This window comes from Malus sylvestris, chromosome 15 (assembly GCF_916048215.2).
Source record: "Malus sylvestris chromosome 15, drMalSylv7.2, whole genome shotgun sequence".
NCBI lineage: Eukaryota > Viridiplantae > Streptophyta > Magnoliopsida > Rosales > Rosaceae > Malus > Malus sylvestris.
The window spans coordinates 17,488,963-17,504,761 of NC_062274.1; the positions used below are offsets into that span (position 1 = coordinate 17,488,963).

Sequence of the window (15,799 nt, forward strand, 5' to 3'; positions counted from 1 at the left end):
TTCTGTGTACAGGATCCTGAGCAATTCCCTAGGGATCCTAAGGATTCCGCAATCATGTCCGTTTATCGTATATCGTGCGGTCAGAAATCATTTAAAATTTAAATTTTAAAATTCAAATATGAATAGTACCTAACGAAAACTGACTGCACAATATAAAATGAACGGACAAGATTGCGAGATCCCTAGGGAATTGCTCAGGAGAGGATCCTGGTTCCTAAAATGATTGGGGATAGTGGAAGGAACAAAGTTGGCATATCACTTTCTCAAATATCTAATTTGACCCTATATAATGGCCCTAGATTTATTTCCATTTATTTCACAACCCTAATAATCAAGAATTCATCGTCTTTACTTTGTCGAGAAAGTTTAAGTTTAATTAAAAATATTATAAGAGCGAAAAAGATGTTTGGGTTTAAATTTCATGAACAATAGTTGTTAATCACTAAAGATAATTACAATGGAGAAATCAATGGCTATTTGGTCTCCACTTTGTCGGTCTGAGTTTAAATTTCATGAACGATAATCTAAGTTAGATGAAACAAGAAAGAAAATGCATTTTTGAAGCAAATTAACATATGAAATATTTACATTGGAATTCTAGAAAAACAAGCTCATGTTCAGTCCTATCAGTTCCCTCATCATTAACTTAAAAAACCCATTTCTCATAATCCCAATTAGAGCAAGAAAAACCGACCCAAAATTTACCCAAATCCCAAATTGTTACTGTATCCAAGTGAAAAAGAGAGTTCCTCTGTTTCACATATTTACCTTTTAATCCTCTGCTTTTTACCATTTTCACCTAGACAGAGAAGGGAAGCAACTTCCCGAACGAACAAGCGGCGGGCTGCGAACCCCTTCGACTTCTCCGAGGGTAGTACTGGAATTTGACCTCAGGGCTCTCGGAGTATCCAAGCTCCGCCGGAAAACCCGACCCATGGCGAAGATAGGGTGCTCTGTTTCTTTCTGCGACCGGAACTTTTTGCAGAAATTTATGTGGCGGTTCAGGGCTTCTTCGGTGGAGATGAGCCTATCTGATCGCAGAACTTCGTCTTTCACCGCCTCGACGCAGAGCCCGCAAATCCAACGGCCCTGATAGCGGTCTCGGACTCGGGAGATGTAGGCTGGGGTGCAATCCTCTGTGAACCCGCAGGAGGCGCATTTTACGCACTCGACTTCGATTGGTGGAGGAGCTGGGGATGGTTTGGTTGAGGTTTGGTGCTTGGAGTCTGTCCCGGTTATAGCCATGGACTGTGGTAGAACATTGAACTCTCTCTCCTCTCTCTCTCTGTTTTATCTCTGTTTTTTTGGGAACAGAGGAAAGAGAGAGAAGAGGTCTATGTTATGTAGATGTGTGTGGAGAGAGAAACTTTCCTCCAACGGGAATCTAGTCTGGCAACATTTCCAGTCAACTATGGTCATATGTTTTAATTATTTTATATATTAATATGTGATCGATTTGAAATACCGCAAAGTTCTTTCTCTCCTCATTGTGGGTGTCTACGTATTTGTATGCAATTAAATTGTGTCTATAAATTAGGGTTTGTGTCATGGATTTTCTTGCTATCTGGTCAGGACTTAAAATGGGATTTTCATCATTCTGTGACATTAGGTGGACAATGGGTCATGGGAAATTTACGAGACTCACGGCCATAATTTTGGCAACTATCATTTTTTTTGTTTTGGCCAAAATTTGGTAAATTCCTTGAATATCTCATTATTGAAATTTTATGTCTATATCTTATGAGAGATTTGGCATGGAAAGGGTGATATGCTGTGTGCCTATCACAATGTAAGATCTCGTGCGGTGGTAAAGTTAAGTAGTATGATTGAATAGAATAGTGATTAGGGTTGGTTTGGTTGGATAAGAGCTAATCTCATCATAATATAATCATGTGTATTGTTGTGATTAGGGTTACTTCGAGAAGTGATTAGGATCTTTGCATTCTGAACCCAATTCAAATTTGTCGGTTTTTTTTTATAATCAAAATGGTCTCTGAAATTGATATAACTCGCTCATTTTTGGCCCTTATGATTTAAAATCAATAGAAGTGATCATGAGATTACACCCATTGTCAATCATTTTCATCATTCTGTTAAAAATCGCCTTCAAACTGAAGAAACCATCAATTTAAGGGGAGGGGTTGATTTGATAAAATTACCCTCAATTTAATATATATTTCTCACAGAAGAACTAAAATAATTGACGATGGACAATTATGGATCACTTCTATCGACTTTAAATCTCAAGAATCAAAATAAGGAGTTATGACAATCTTAAAGACTATTTAGAAAGAATATTTTGTGTAAGCAAAACTTTATCAAACTCAGTTTTCCCATCATCTTTGAAAGCCATTTGAGATCGTTAGATTACCACCATATCATTTTTATTATGAACATGCTGTGGTCATGACCCGAAAAATAAACCTTATCCCAGGCGAAAAGGAAATAAAAAAGAACAAAAATCTTTATCAATCACATTTCATATGTGAGATAGCAAATCCCAGTTCTTCTTCGTCATGAATCCATGATTAAATAGAAAGTAGAATTTCAGAGTTCTATATTCTGAGTTTTAACCATTAAATCTTGTGAGTATATCTTCGACCACATTCTAATAATTAAAAATTCGGGAATATATTGTAAAATCCCGCCTGTTTAACCCTAAAGTCATGTTTGGGATGCAAGTTTTTGTGAGAAAAGCAACGAGTGGACTTTCTCTGTCTGTATAGCATTATCCTGACAAGTGCAGTTTTGTTGACCAAAAAAAAATATGAAGTCACAAAACATTGTGAATGTTCTCACATCGATACGCCAAACAGGCTTCATGGCTCTCAAACATTTTCTCACCTCATTTTCTGGCATTTTGTTGGCATGGTTGCTTGCCTTCTCTCTCTAAATCTACTTCTTCTCCCCAGTATCACCAGATTCACTTCACCTCCCTCCACCTTCCCTCCTTCCCAAGAACAACATATTAAAGGTTTCATAATCATTTCGTTTTCATTTTAAGTTCTCAAACAAAAAACTCATGGCCCATTTCATAACCATTTTTTTTTCAGTTTTCATTTTCATAAAACCGAAAATGAAATAGTTAGCAAGCTCAAAGCCCGTTCCATAAATGATTGGTAACAAAAAACTGAAATCCTTAAAGAAGCTTGTGGTATGCTCTTACCTAGGATGGGTAGCTTCCCCTCCCCCTAAACATTTTTCTGATTAAGAAAAAAAAAAAAAAAAAAAAAAAACTGAAAACCGAAAATGAAATGGTTAGCAGACAGGTTGTGAGATTTCCGTTTTAAGTACTTTAACTTGAAATTCTGGTGTTTCTTTCTTTCTAATTTTTATTAAGTTTTTGGGTTTGTGTAGAAAGTGATTAAACTTGGGGATGGAGTGCTTCTGAAACCAGATATTGATGTGGATAAGGAAGGCACACTCTATACAGCTACAAGAGATGGTTGGATCATAAGGCTTCACACAAAAGGGAGTTGGGAAAACTGGAAGAAGGTGAATAGTGATACAGTTTTTGGAATTACATTCACAAAAGATGGTGATCTTGTTACATGTGATACTGATCAAGAGGTAAGAGCATCACATTCTGACCAGAAAATGGAGAAATACTTTGTGTAACCAGAGATTTATTTCTCTCTCTCGATATCACTCATCACTTGACTACTCAATCAACATACTGAGTCACCTAATGGGCATAATAAAGCGATGGGGTAAACTCTTTAAAACCTAAACCTCGGATCACGCGTAAGAATTTACACTGTAAAACTGGATTTTGCATTGTTTCCCCTTGTATAAACTGGTACCTGTTTAGCTCTCTAAAGCCTGTGGTCTGGTTGCTGTAATTTGTGCAGGGTTTGCTGAAGCCTGAAGGTTACTGAAAATGGTGTCAAGGGTTTCACATGTTAATGGGTCCAAAATAAGGTTAGACTGCTTTCCACTACACAATCTATTACATGTTCTTTTAGGCGAATGTCTTGAAACGACCTACTTTAACGCGTCTCTTTGACCATTTTCAAACCCAAGAAGAGACCAAATGTTCGATATGTGGAATTTTTCACATGCAAAAAGAGTTGGAATTGTATACATATGAACAAGTAAACAACGGGTAGGGATTTCTGCACTCGTGTTTTCTCCTCGCAATCTTTTTTAGGTTTTATGATACTTAAACAACAACAAAGCCTTTTCCCACTAAGTGGGGTCGGCTAGGTTTTATGATACTTGAATGGAATAAATAAAAATAAATAAAAAATAAAAAATAAATAAATAAATAAAAAACAAGAGTGAAAATCATTATCTATGTACAAGCGCCTGCAATATTTACCGAGACGAAGATTTACCTCCAGGTAAAAACTAGATGAACAAGTAAGCAGTGGTTCGATACAACTGTGGAAAATGACTGGAGGCGCCTGCAATATTTACCGAGACGAAGATTTACCTCCAGGTAAAAACTAGATGAACAAGTAAGCAGTGGTTCGATACAACTGTGGAAAATGACTGGAGAGAGAGAGAGAGAGAGAGAGAGAGAGAGCAATGTGTTCACTTGGAAAGAAAACATCCATATGCAAGCCATGCCAAATACAATTATGATGTGACACCACCAGAACAATACAAATAAGGTCCTCTTGTTACATATTAATTGCAAGGTGTGGCAGTTGCATCGTGACTAAAAGAATGATTTACATGGAATAAATTTGTTGTTATGTAATATTTTAATCAATAATGTGGTGTTATGTGTAATTTTTTTTCTAATAATAATGATTTATTATTGAATTAAAATGTTGTAATAACGGTTAATTCGTTTCATATAAACTATTTTGTAAAATAAAACTATTAAGTAAGGAATCTTTTTCTTTATATTTGGGACCGATTGCTACATGTTCTACAAACATCATGGTTTGTTGGTTTGTAAGATAAATCCATGACTGTTGCCATCAAAGTCTGGTACGTTTTACCTTCTGGGGATTTCATTTAGATATTTTCATATCTCTGAATTCTTTTTTTTTCTTTTCTTTTTGGGTCTTGTTTCATTAACTCTCTTTCAACTAAAGAGAAATAAAAAAAACATGATTCAATAGAGACCATGTTGAAGTTGAAGTGATGACTGATGAGTGATGAGCCTCCCAACCCTACAGCTATTCTACCTGTATTTTTAATGAAGAAAGGTATGTACCCTAGGAAACTGGTTCATTTCAAATGATTAGGTATTTGTGATACTCTTCCTAAAGGAGTATCATTCTCTCATCTCTTAATCTTCTTCCCTTTTCCTCCTCTCATATTTGAATAATTATGGTTAAATCACGTCAATGTTTTGTGTTAGTTTTTAATAACCAAAAGAAGACAAAAATAAATTTGTGAGATGAGGGGAGAGGAGGGGATGAAAATATGAGAAAAGAGAATCTTACTCATTTTCTGAGGAAAGGCTTATGGTACAACAAAGTTGTTAATCGGTACTTGTGAAAACCCATTTAATTTGATATGTCTATAATATAGAAATGAAATTAGTAGTGATGATGATAGTATAAGGTGAAATCAAACAGAATTAGTCTTAATGAGTATTCATTAACAATCCAATAAGTTGATTTGTCGCATGTGACTGTTGGACCAAGGTTTGTTTTGTTGCCTTATGGGAATAAGACATGTCATTTGAGAAGAGGTGTATCAATGCCTGTAAGTATACCAATAAGTCATCCACTTCATATTATTCAATTTTTTTTTTTTTTAGGAAAACTAATAAAAAAAACTTGAAAACTTTGAGTTTTAACGATAAGGATAAAATAAAGGGTAAAGTAAATAGTACCAGGATTGACGTTTTAGTGTAAAAATGTGGTTTTTCGTTGAACAATACCGTGGGTTTTTCGTTAAAGTTCTTTTTTTTTTTCTTTCTCATCCATGAGTTATATTGTGATATATTATTGTTCTAAGAATTTCTGCCTGGCGTCGTTTAGGTCCGGCCTGGCGTTAGGAGGTTGGCCACCGTTTCGATTAATCATCAGGCGTTTGAAAATTAAGAAATGGAGCCTCAACCTCTTTAGGCGTCCACCTAGCCTGCTTAGGTGCCCGACTTGTCCGCCTAGACCCGCCTAGGTCCTTACTCTCACTTAGACAGAACATGGTAACTTTTATTTTGCATTTTATTTTTGTTCAATAAATTGTAAGAAACTTGTTGAATACTTGAATGAACATTCATTATCACCATATTTTCAATATGTTCTAGTATTTTAATCTAGTTTCATTTTATTTTGCAATTTATATATTCTAATATAAGTATGTATTTTTTAAGCATAAATAGACACTTAATTATACGATATATATATATATATATATATATATTTACTTAAGGACATAGTATCAAATACTAAACTTGATTTCAAGTTTCAGATTTTCTAACACATATTCATATGCATTTAGTAATGTTTTTATTTAAGAGTTTGTAACTGATTTGGTTTTTAATTGCATGATTTATTTCTTGCATTTTGTAAGTGATACATATAGCAATTTAACCTTAATTTTTCCAACAAATTGTCCCACAACGAAATTTAGTACATAACATATTTAACTATGTTGCAACTTAGTACTAAGGTTTAGTGATATTCTTTTTCACTTGTCAGTGAGAGGCCTTAGGTTCGATTTTTGCTAAAGGCGAATTTGAACCACATTATTGCTAACTTATTGTGAGACTAAACCCACTCCCCCCTTAGTGTAGATAATATTATTTGTTCAAAAAAAAAAACTTATTTAACTATGTTGAGTACTAAAAGCATTCATTTTGTCACTTATTACTATGGTCTAGTGATATTCCTCTATACTTTTAAGTGAAATGTCTTAAGTTCGATTCTCGTCAAAAACGAATTTGAGCCATATTATGCTAGCTTATTGTGAGGTTTAGCCCACCATCTCCCCTTAGTGTAGATAATATCGTTTGTTAGAAAGAAAAAAAGCATTCATTCTGTCACTTATTATTATGGTCTAGTAGTATTCCTATATACTTTTAAGTGAAATGTCTTAGATTCGATTATCGCCAAAGACGAATTTTGAACCACATTATGCTAGCCTATTGTGAGGCTTAGCCCACCCCCTCCCTTTAGTGTAGACAATATCGTTTGTTAAAAAAAAAAGACGCATTGATTCTAGGGAACTTTAATGAAAAACTTCCGATACTGTTCATTTTAACGAAAAACCACATTTTACACTAAAAAATCAATCATGTTACTATTCACCTTACTCTTTATTTTGTCCTTATCGTTAAAACTTAAAGTTTTCAAGTCATTTTCATTAGTTTTCCTTTGATTCTACTTGTTCTTGTGCGTGGCTTTAGGGCATGTCTCTACTGGTTCTTGTGTGCTGCTTTAGGGCATGTCTCTAGCTATATATCTATTTATCCTAGCATTTCTCAAAACTAAAAAGAGATGGATTGTCTGCCCTTCCATCCCATGCCTTTCCTATCCCCTCCTATTTTCTATGGTTACAGTTAAACCACGTCAATATTTTATATTGATTTTTTTATAGAAATAATAAGACAAAAAACAATAAGAATATAAAATATTAACGTGGCTTAACCGTGACCACATAAATATGAGGGGTAGACAATCCATCTCCAAACTAAACACATAGGCCCAGTAAATGAACATATGTTGACGTTAAACTTCTTAAGAGGGACAAACCCTTACATTTCTAAAGGATTAATTACAATCAGAATGCAGATGATGTAACTGAGGGACCAGATGGCATGTTAGTCTATGTTTTAGTGTTGCAAGCACCAAATTTGGACTCCATGATTGGTATCTGGACGTGCTAGAGGCAAAGGCCCATGGGCAGCTGCTCAAGTATGATCCCTCGTCTGGTGAGAATTCAATTCTACTTGATCATTTGGGTTTTGCTAATGGAGTTGCAGTGTCAAAAGACCAGATTATCTGCTGGACTTTGAAACATGGAAGTAAGCTTGATGCAGCACTTCTATCTCACCCTATACGCCCGTTTGGTGGGCTAGGTGGTATTGAGTTGAGGAGAATTGAATTGGCGAGACTTGTAAGTTGTAACTCCAGTATAATGATATGTTAGATAACCAACGGGCGATTAATAACCAATTCCATGCACCCAATTCGACCATGTTGATAATATTGAGTTTCATGCTTAGATTTAGGTGCTTGAGGCATCGGCTGGTGAGAGACAAGGGGAAGACAGAGATCTTTGTTGAGAATCTTGCTGGTGGACCTGACAACATTTGTCTTGCTCCAGATGGGTCTTTCTGGATTGCTCTACTTCAGGTAATACAACCTAATTTTATGCAAAATTAGTGAATAAAAGGGCTTCCAAGATTGGGCTCGGGATTCACCACACTTCCCAGAAGCTCGCAAAGCTCGCACAGGGTATGTCAAAATTTCTTCTCTTTCCCAAATCAATGTTTTTTTTTTCTTTTTCTTTTTGGTAAAATCTTAATTACATATGATTGATTAGTGTGTTAATTATGCTAATATATGTGTAAATTGGGATTAATATGCTTAATTAGTGTGTTAATTATGCTTAGAGAGAATCAGGATGCTAAGCAAAAGTTTGTGTTGGAATTAGAATATTAATAAACTGGTAATTCATGGCTATACTTGTATATACAATATGGACAAATAAAATCATTACAAACTTTTATTCGAAAATAAAACTTGATGACGCTAAACAAACAATAACCCGTAATAAACCACGATTTGGTCCACTTTTTGTTTGTCTAGCGTCCATCTGGTTTAATAGGACTTGCTGACATTTGGTGCGATCCCTGCTGACATATTTGCTTTGGTATTCGCCAATGGCGAAAAGGATATGGGTGTTTTATGATCCGGCTCTGGAGGTCCAAGAGCTGAAAGGTGAGTAAAAGAAGTTACAATATGTTTGGATGAGGGAAATAAATATAGAATTTTAGTAAAAGTCAGAATTTATAAATTGACAAGCACCGATTCTCTTATTTAGATTCATAAACATAGAAATTTAGAATTTTCGTATGGAAAAAAAATTTGGAATTTGGGACCTCCAAAGCCCAAGTTCAAATTCCATGTAAATATGTGTCATTTCTCAATTTTTATGATTGAGAGTTTAAAAATAACAAATTCCGTATTCAATTCCATTGTTCTTTTAGGTTAACGAAACAAGAAAATTTACAAATTCTAGAAAATAAAATCTCGTCATTTTAATTTCCGTCATTTTAAAATTTCTTAGTAATCTTAAATTTCTTCATCCAAATGTAATGTTAAAGTTGCAATGATTAACTTGTATATCTCTGAAAAGTGAGTAGAGGACTCCACGTCAAATCGAATTTTGTTTGGATTAAAAATGGGTAAATTACATTTTACCCCTTCAGTTTTAGGGTCGATTTCAATTCCTTACAACATCTTTAAAACATTTCACTTTCATACCTCACGTACTATTTTATTTCAATATAATACATTTGTTACATTTTTCATCCATTGGTCTGTTAAGAGCTAACTTGGCTGCCACATTTGTGCTGATGTGGCTACCATGTGGCAAAAAAACAATTTTTATACATTAAAAATATTATAATTATTAACCCTATTTAAAAAAATAAAAAATAAAAAAACCAGAAAAACCCAAACCCAGAAATCCTTCCCCGCAACCTCACATCCCACCCCCACCCCTACCCATCACTTCTTTCCCATCCGTCCATCCCTTCCACCCCTCTACCTTTCCATCCTCTCCACTCGAGCACCACTAAGCACGGGTCCCACCTCGCCCTCTCTCTCTCTTTCCCCCCTCATTCTCCTCTATAAAATGTGAAATTTGAGATGCGGGTGTGGTTTTTGAGGTCTAGTGTTTGAGATCTTGGAGGGTGGAAAAACGACGCCGAATCATTACGCCATGGACAAAGCAACACGCATGGTGTTTTACGAGACACGGCGTCACATTACGAGGCCTTACACTCCCAATTACCCTTCTTAGCAGGTTCTTAATGTTCTTGAATTTCAAGTTATTCAACCCCATGTTTTGCTTAATCACTCAATTACCCAACTTCGACGACCTCCTCCTTTTGACCTTTCCAACCTCGACCTCTCATGCCTCACCTCCCCCAACCTTTTGCCATGTTTCTCAAGTCCAACGACTCATTGGGGGGCCAACCACCCAACACCTTATCCTCGACCCACAAGCCCACCGCTTCCTTCGGCTCCACCGCCATTGCTGCCCACCTCCGGAGCCTTTCCGTCTACTCTGACTTTTTTGACTGCCTGGGCAGGACTCTTTATAGGTTTGGGGGTTAGGTTATAAGGGTTTCGGAGTGGGGATTTTGTAAATGGGTTGGTTTGTGGGTATAATTAGGTATGAAAGTGCTTTAATGAGGATGAACCGCGGGCTGAGCGGTGAATTTTGTAAATGGGAGTTGAAGAGAGGTGAAGGGGATCTGGGTTCGGGTTTTTCTAGTTTTTTTTTATTATTAATTTTTTTAAATAGGGTTAATATTATAATATTTTTAATGTATAAAAAAATATTTTTTTTGCCACGTGGTAGCCACATCAGCACAAATGTGGCAACCACGTCAGCTCTTAACGGACCAATGGATGGAAAATATAACGGATGTGTTATATCAAAATAAAATAGTACATGAGGTATGAAAATGAAATGTTTTAAAAATGTTGTAAGGAATTGAAATCGACTCCAAACCTAAGGGGTAAATATTATTAATTTTTTTTAAATAGGGTTAATATTATAATATTTTTAATGTATAAAAAAGTTTTTTTTTGCCACGTGGCAGCCACATCAGCACAAATGTGGCAGCCACGTCAGCTCTTAACGGACCAATGGATGAAAAATGTAACGGATGTGTTATATTGAAATAAAATAGTACGTGAGGGATGAAAGTGAAATGTTTTTAAAATGTTGTAAGGAATTGAAATCAACTCCAAACCTGAGGGGTAAAATGTAATTTACCCATTAAAAATATACAAGGACTAAGCTCTCCCTCTCCCACGTTGTTAGTCCTCTTTCTGGAACCGGAATCCTCTTCGGATCCTAAAAAATTGAGTCTAAGGATCAAATGATTCGGACCATTGAAATTTGATCTAACGGCTACAATTATTATAACTTTTAGAAGGACGGATTAAATGTCAACGGCCCGGATCATTTAATTTTTGGGCTTAGTTTTTTGAAATCAAGAGAAGATTCGGGTTCCTCTTTCTATGCTCGATGACCACCCAAAGAACGATTTGGTGATTGACGGCGCAGATGAAATCGACCTAAATCTCGATTTGGTGAAAGGGCGCGGGGGAGCTCGACCTAGGGAGAATATGATGGAGGCGTCGTTTGATACATTTGTGGTGGTGGGGTATAAGACGAAACTGGTTACTGGTCTTGGAGGAAGAAGTGTCTTGCTTAAGATCTCATTTTCGCAGGCTGCAGCTAAGAGCAAGTCCAATGGAGCTTTTAGCCTGATGGATTGTGGATTGCACGGGAGCAAATCGCTGAGGCGATCAACTCCAGGCCATGCGAACTTCAGCGCAGGAAGGGGCCCGAGCAATAGGCCCAACACGAATCGGTGGCCCAAGAGCCCGAGGTGGGGGTGATGCAAAGCTGGCTTCAGTCACGTTATTATATTTTTTTGCGTCAGGCGTGTGCGTAACATGCGCGAGTGGAGGCACATCTGCGACCGGTTTTGCAGGCGCTAGGGCCCGCAAAACATATTCAGTAATGTTACCGTTGGATGCCATGTGGCACATTCGTGTCCGTTGGATTTCAACAGTTAATTTTTGTGGATCCAACGGTAAAAAAAATTCAAACCTTCTTTAATTTCAGCCGTTGGATTTAAGATCAACGGTCTACGTTATTCGCCTTTATAAATTTAAAAAAAACATAGTAAAAAATTCTAAAATTTTACCGTTGTGCCACGTGGCGCAATTTGGAGGGTTGGATTTCAAAATTTTTTTAATCCAACAGTAGAAATTAATTATGTGAATAATTTTTTTTTAAATGTAAAAAATTCTAAAAAAAAATGTAAAAAATTAATAAAAAATCAGAAAAGAAATAGAAAAGTTAAAAGAAAAAATGATTTTACTTTTCTATAAATACATTCTTATTATCTTCTACTTTACACCACAATTGGTTAGGTGATGATTTTCTATTCACGAGCCCATAATTTTCCAATCACTTTGTTTGTAATCGGAGCCCATAATTTTCCAATCACTTTGGGTTGTAATTTCTTATTTATTGAATAGAGTACTTTATGTTGTTTCCAATTTATTGAATTTAATACTTTATGTTCTTCCCCTCACTTTGGGTTGTAATTTCATAATTTTTTTTCCAATTTATTGGCTCTTTGGCTTCTTGCTTCGTCATCTCTTTTTCTATGCTCCTCATCCTCTTCCTCTTCCATCATATTTTCGCCCACATGGAGATTGAACATTTCTTCTCCTTGCTTAAACAATTGTTTATGTTGCTCATCAATTTCCCACAACATCCTTGAAGAAGACATTGTAAGAAGGAAGCAAAAACTATGAATAATGATAAAGATTTTGATTTTGGTGTGTGATTTCTTAGGATGGATGATGAGTTATATAGAGGAAAAAGAAAGGATTAGGTTGTAGATAATGTCACGTGGTATGCCGTCTTTTGTTAAAAATCTGATTGAAATATATCCTCAAATATTGTAAACAGATTGTGACACGTGGTGCGACGTGATTGCTTAAAAATCTTATCGGAAACCTGAACGATTCATAAAAGGTAACGACACGTGACACGACGACATTGGATAAATATCTTATCGAAATCTATCACAAAAAAATTGTCTTCTCGGATAATGACACGTGACACAATGAGAACGACTAAAAATCTTATCCGAAATTACAAATAAAATTATTTTATAAAATAAAAAATACTAATATTTTATTGCCTATTGCCATGACTATTCAGTGTAGAGGTGGAGATGCAAAAGACAGTTACTGTTCATTGGAGGCTATTCAATAGTGACTTGCCTTAGGGGGCCTTTGCAACACTGGAGTTGCTTTAAGAAGGCAAGCGTCCCGGTTATCTTCACTGTCAGACCTTCCAACAATCAGGTTCGTAAAATTCTTAACTTTGTTTACTAATCTTAATTTTATTCATTGATGATTGCTTTTAATTTTTTTGTTTTGCAGAAAGTTTTGATCAGAACATGATTGGCATGAATCTAATTTGAAAATTTAATGTTTTATGTGCCACAGAAGGAACTCCAGCAGAAAGATTTTGATTTATTGTTTTTTAGTTTAAAAAGTTGGATTCAAGTAGAGTACCAAACAAGTTTTTAAGGTCTAAAATTTAAAAAAAAAAAATTGAGTTTAAAAAGTTGGATTTAAGTATAGTAAAAAAAAGACCCTAAATTTTCGTTTTCTCTCAAAGATTAAAATGTGATTGATGATTGTATGTGTGCTTCCACATTGTGTATGGTTTTGTATCTCTTTGTCGAAATACTAGGAGCAATTTACACTTTAAGGAATATATATAAGGGTTATTTTTAGGGGTGTGCAGATGTGCTTCCACATTGTGTATGGTTTTGTATCTCTTTGTCGAAATACTAGGAGGAATTTACACTTTAAGGAATATATAAGGGTTATTTTTAGGGGTGTGCTATCCACACACCCCTTTTTACTTCTCCCACACCCATTGTTAATTTTTGTCCTTTGATCTTCTTCAATTCATCCGATCCGACGGCCGAAAATTAAAAGGGTGTGAGAGAAGTAGAAAATGATGTGTAGATATCACATTCCTATTTTTATCTCTGGACCTCTAAGCGGTAGTTACAAACTTTTATTCGACCCCTCTTGGAATTGTTAGTGTCCTAGGATTACAAAGGTAAAGTTATGTGAGAGCTGATAATGCCACATTTTCCTTTTGGTATTGTCATGTTAGCAGATATATTTAGTGACTTTTGTGGCTAAAACTGTGGAAAGGGAAACCCATTTGTTGATCAACAACGTTTAGTTCTTTAAACGAATTATGTGAATGCGATTCATTCGCATAGCTGAATCTTGAGTCATTTGATGCATATGTGACGAAACCTTCTGGAGATCAACAACTTGGTGGTTTGTAGTAGTCGCCACATTAGGTGGGCTGTGGCAGCAAAGACCGGCCATTCTCATCCATAATTCTTTTTATTCACGGTTTTCTGGTTTTCAGCATCGACAATGCCAATCTTTGTCATATTTAATTTATTTACTTGGTCTTAATGTTAAAGAGAAATAACCAAACTTTAAGGTATATTGAAAATCCTATACACGGTAGTTGTTCGATATTTTGCTACTTGAAAGTTGTTATTGTGTGATTGTCGTGTATTTGTTAGGTGTGGTGAGAGTTGAAGGCTATATCTAGCCAACTAACAATAATATCCCATGTTTCATTCACAAAAATGTACACCCTTATATGCATAAAACAAAGAAAGAAGAGTAACTGAGTGATAATAGAGAACAATGCGAAAAGTTGGGACATGAAAAATCAAGATAGTTTGCTATGTAATTTATTCTACAAGCATCTATCTTTTGTTTCTTATTGAACATAAGAATGTAAATAGATTTTTGATACGGATGTAAATAGATTTTAATATATTTCACACATTTAACACAATTTAAATTCCCAAGGCATCTTGCGGCTCAACTGGTAGTAGAAAAAATTAATTGAGCTAAGTAAAACTTTGTAAACGCAATTGTAATTTTTTATTTTATACGTACATGTTCAAGTTCGAAAAATTAAAAAAAAAATCATGCAACAAATGGTTTCGAGGTTTTATATTTAACTTTTGCATATGGCCCAAATATCAGGACATGCTGGATATAGTCAATTGATTTTATAGTGATACCTCAACCTCCTTCATAGTATTGGAGTTGGTTGTTCCACGTGTAAAGTCGAACAGTCATACGTGTTCCACGACACCCCATTTATGTTGTCCAATATTTAGTTCAGAATTTACCACATGAGGAGGTGTGTTAAGAATGAATATCACGTAGATGGAGGAATGGACCTTGCAATAGAACTAGGGTTCAAAACTAAACTGTAGCAAAAAAATCTATCTTTATATGGTCAGTACATTTGCAGAGCCTTTCCTGTTCCCTTTTTTCCAAATCAATTTTTAACCCGTTGTTATTGGAAACATAAGGGAAGGTCAGGGGCCCACTTTGATTTGAGAACTACTTTGCTAATATTGTGCAAAGGAGAAAAGGAAGTTGTCCGTGGACTCCCAAAAAATGATGGAACTATACTCTAACAGCATGAATGCAATAATGTCTTACAATCTAAATATCTCCATAGAGACGTCAGCAGCCAATCTCCGCAAAGTTACATCTATTTTTGTCAGAGATGCAATAATAGACGGATTTGGATCCCATCCCGATCCAAAATATGGGGATTCTAGGAATCTTCACATCTTAGTCATTCATCTTGCATCGGACAGTAAAAAATCATTTGACTTTTTTTTTAAAATTTAAAATTAAACACAAATAATACTTAATGAAAAATGGTCGCACGATATATGATAAAAGATTAAAATGTTAGGATCCATAAAATCCCCACAAAATGAATCCGAAAAGAATCCCCTTCCATAACAGACACCATGTTGTTTTTGTCAGAGCTGTAATAATAGAACTTGAAATTGTATGCATTATTCACCCATGTTGATTTTGAGTGATCCTCCTCACGGCCAGCCGGTCCTATTATTGCAGCTTTTCGTAGATATTTTTATATAACATGTTGTAAATAGTGGAATTGTATGCCCACATGTGAATAATAATGAATAAGGCATAATTTATTGTGTTATGTCACGAGAAGTTGTTTTCATTCATTGTAA

At 35.4% G+C, this 15,799-nt stretch overlaps 2 protein-coding genes and 1 long non-coding RNA gene across 7 annotated transcripts; 2 read left to right on the forward strand and 1 right to left on the reverse strand.

Annotated features, from left to right (window-relative positions):
* Positions 1 to 534: 534 nt before the first annotated feature.
* On the reverse strand, positions 535 to 1,393 carry LOC126601648 (uncharacterized). Its single transcript, XM_050268390.1, has one exon. The coding sequence runs from the start codon at positions 1,243 to 1,245 to the stop codon at positions 796 to 798; it is 450 nt and encodes a 149-aa protein (XP_050124347.1). The 5' UTR covers positions 1,246 to 1,393; the 3' UTR covers positions 535 to 795.
* A 1,415-nt stretch (positions 1,394 to 2,808) lies between these two features.
* LOC126602276 (uncharacterized) lies at positions 2,809 to 4,784 on the forward strand. Of its 5 annotated transcripts, none has more exons than XM_050269103.1 (4): positions 2,809 to 3,154; positions 3,358 to 3,570; positions 3,852 to 3,921; positions 4,344 to 4,784. In XM_050269103.1, the coding sequence occupies exons 1-3, from the start codon at positions 3,113 to 3,115 to the stop codon at positions 3,876 to 3,878; spliced, it is 282 nt and encodes a 93-aa protein (XP_050125060.1). In that variant the 5' UTR covers positions 2,809 to 3,112; the 3' UTR covers positions 3,879 to 3,921; positions 4,344 to 4,784. The 5 variants fall into 5 exon arrangements, 4 of the variants coding, with proteins under 4 accessions (XP_050125060.1, XP_050125062.1, XP_050125061.1 ...); XM_050269105.1 differs by having other exon boundaries at positions 4,442 to 4,784; XR_007616064.1 differs by having other exon boundaries at positions 2,809 to 2,974; positions 3,358 to 3,921.
* Positions 4,785 to 7,642: 2,858 nt separating this feature from the next.
* On the forward strand, positions 7,643 to 13,288 carry LOC126602277 (uncharacterized). The gene is made up of 4 exons (XR_007616065.1): positions 7,643 to 8,025; positions 8,135 to 8,366; positions 12,898 to 13,043; positions 13,122 to 13,288. It is a non-coding gene; the product is annotated as an uncharacterized LOC126602277 (long non-coding RNA).
* The last annotated feature ends 2,511 nt before the right edge of the window (positions 13,289 to 15,799 follow it).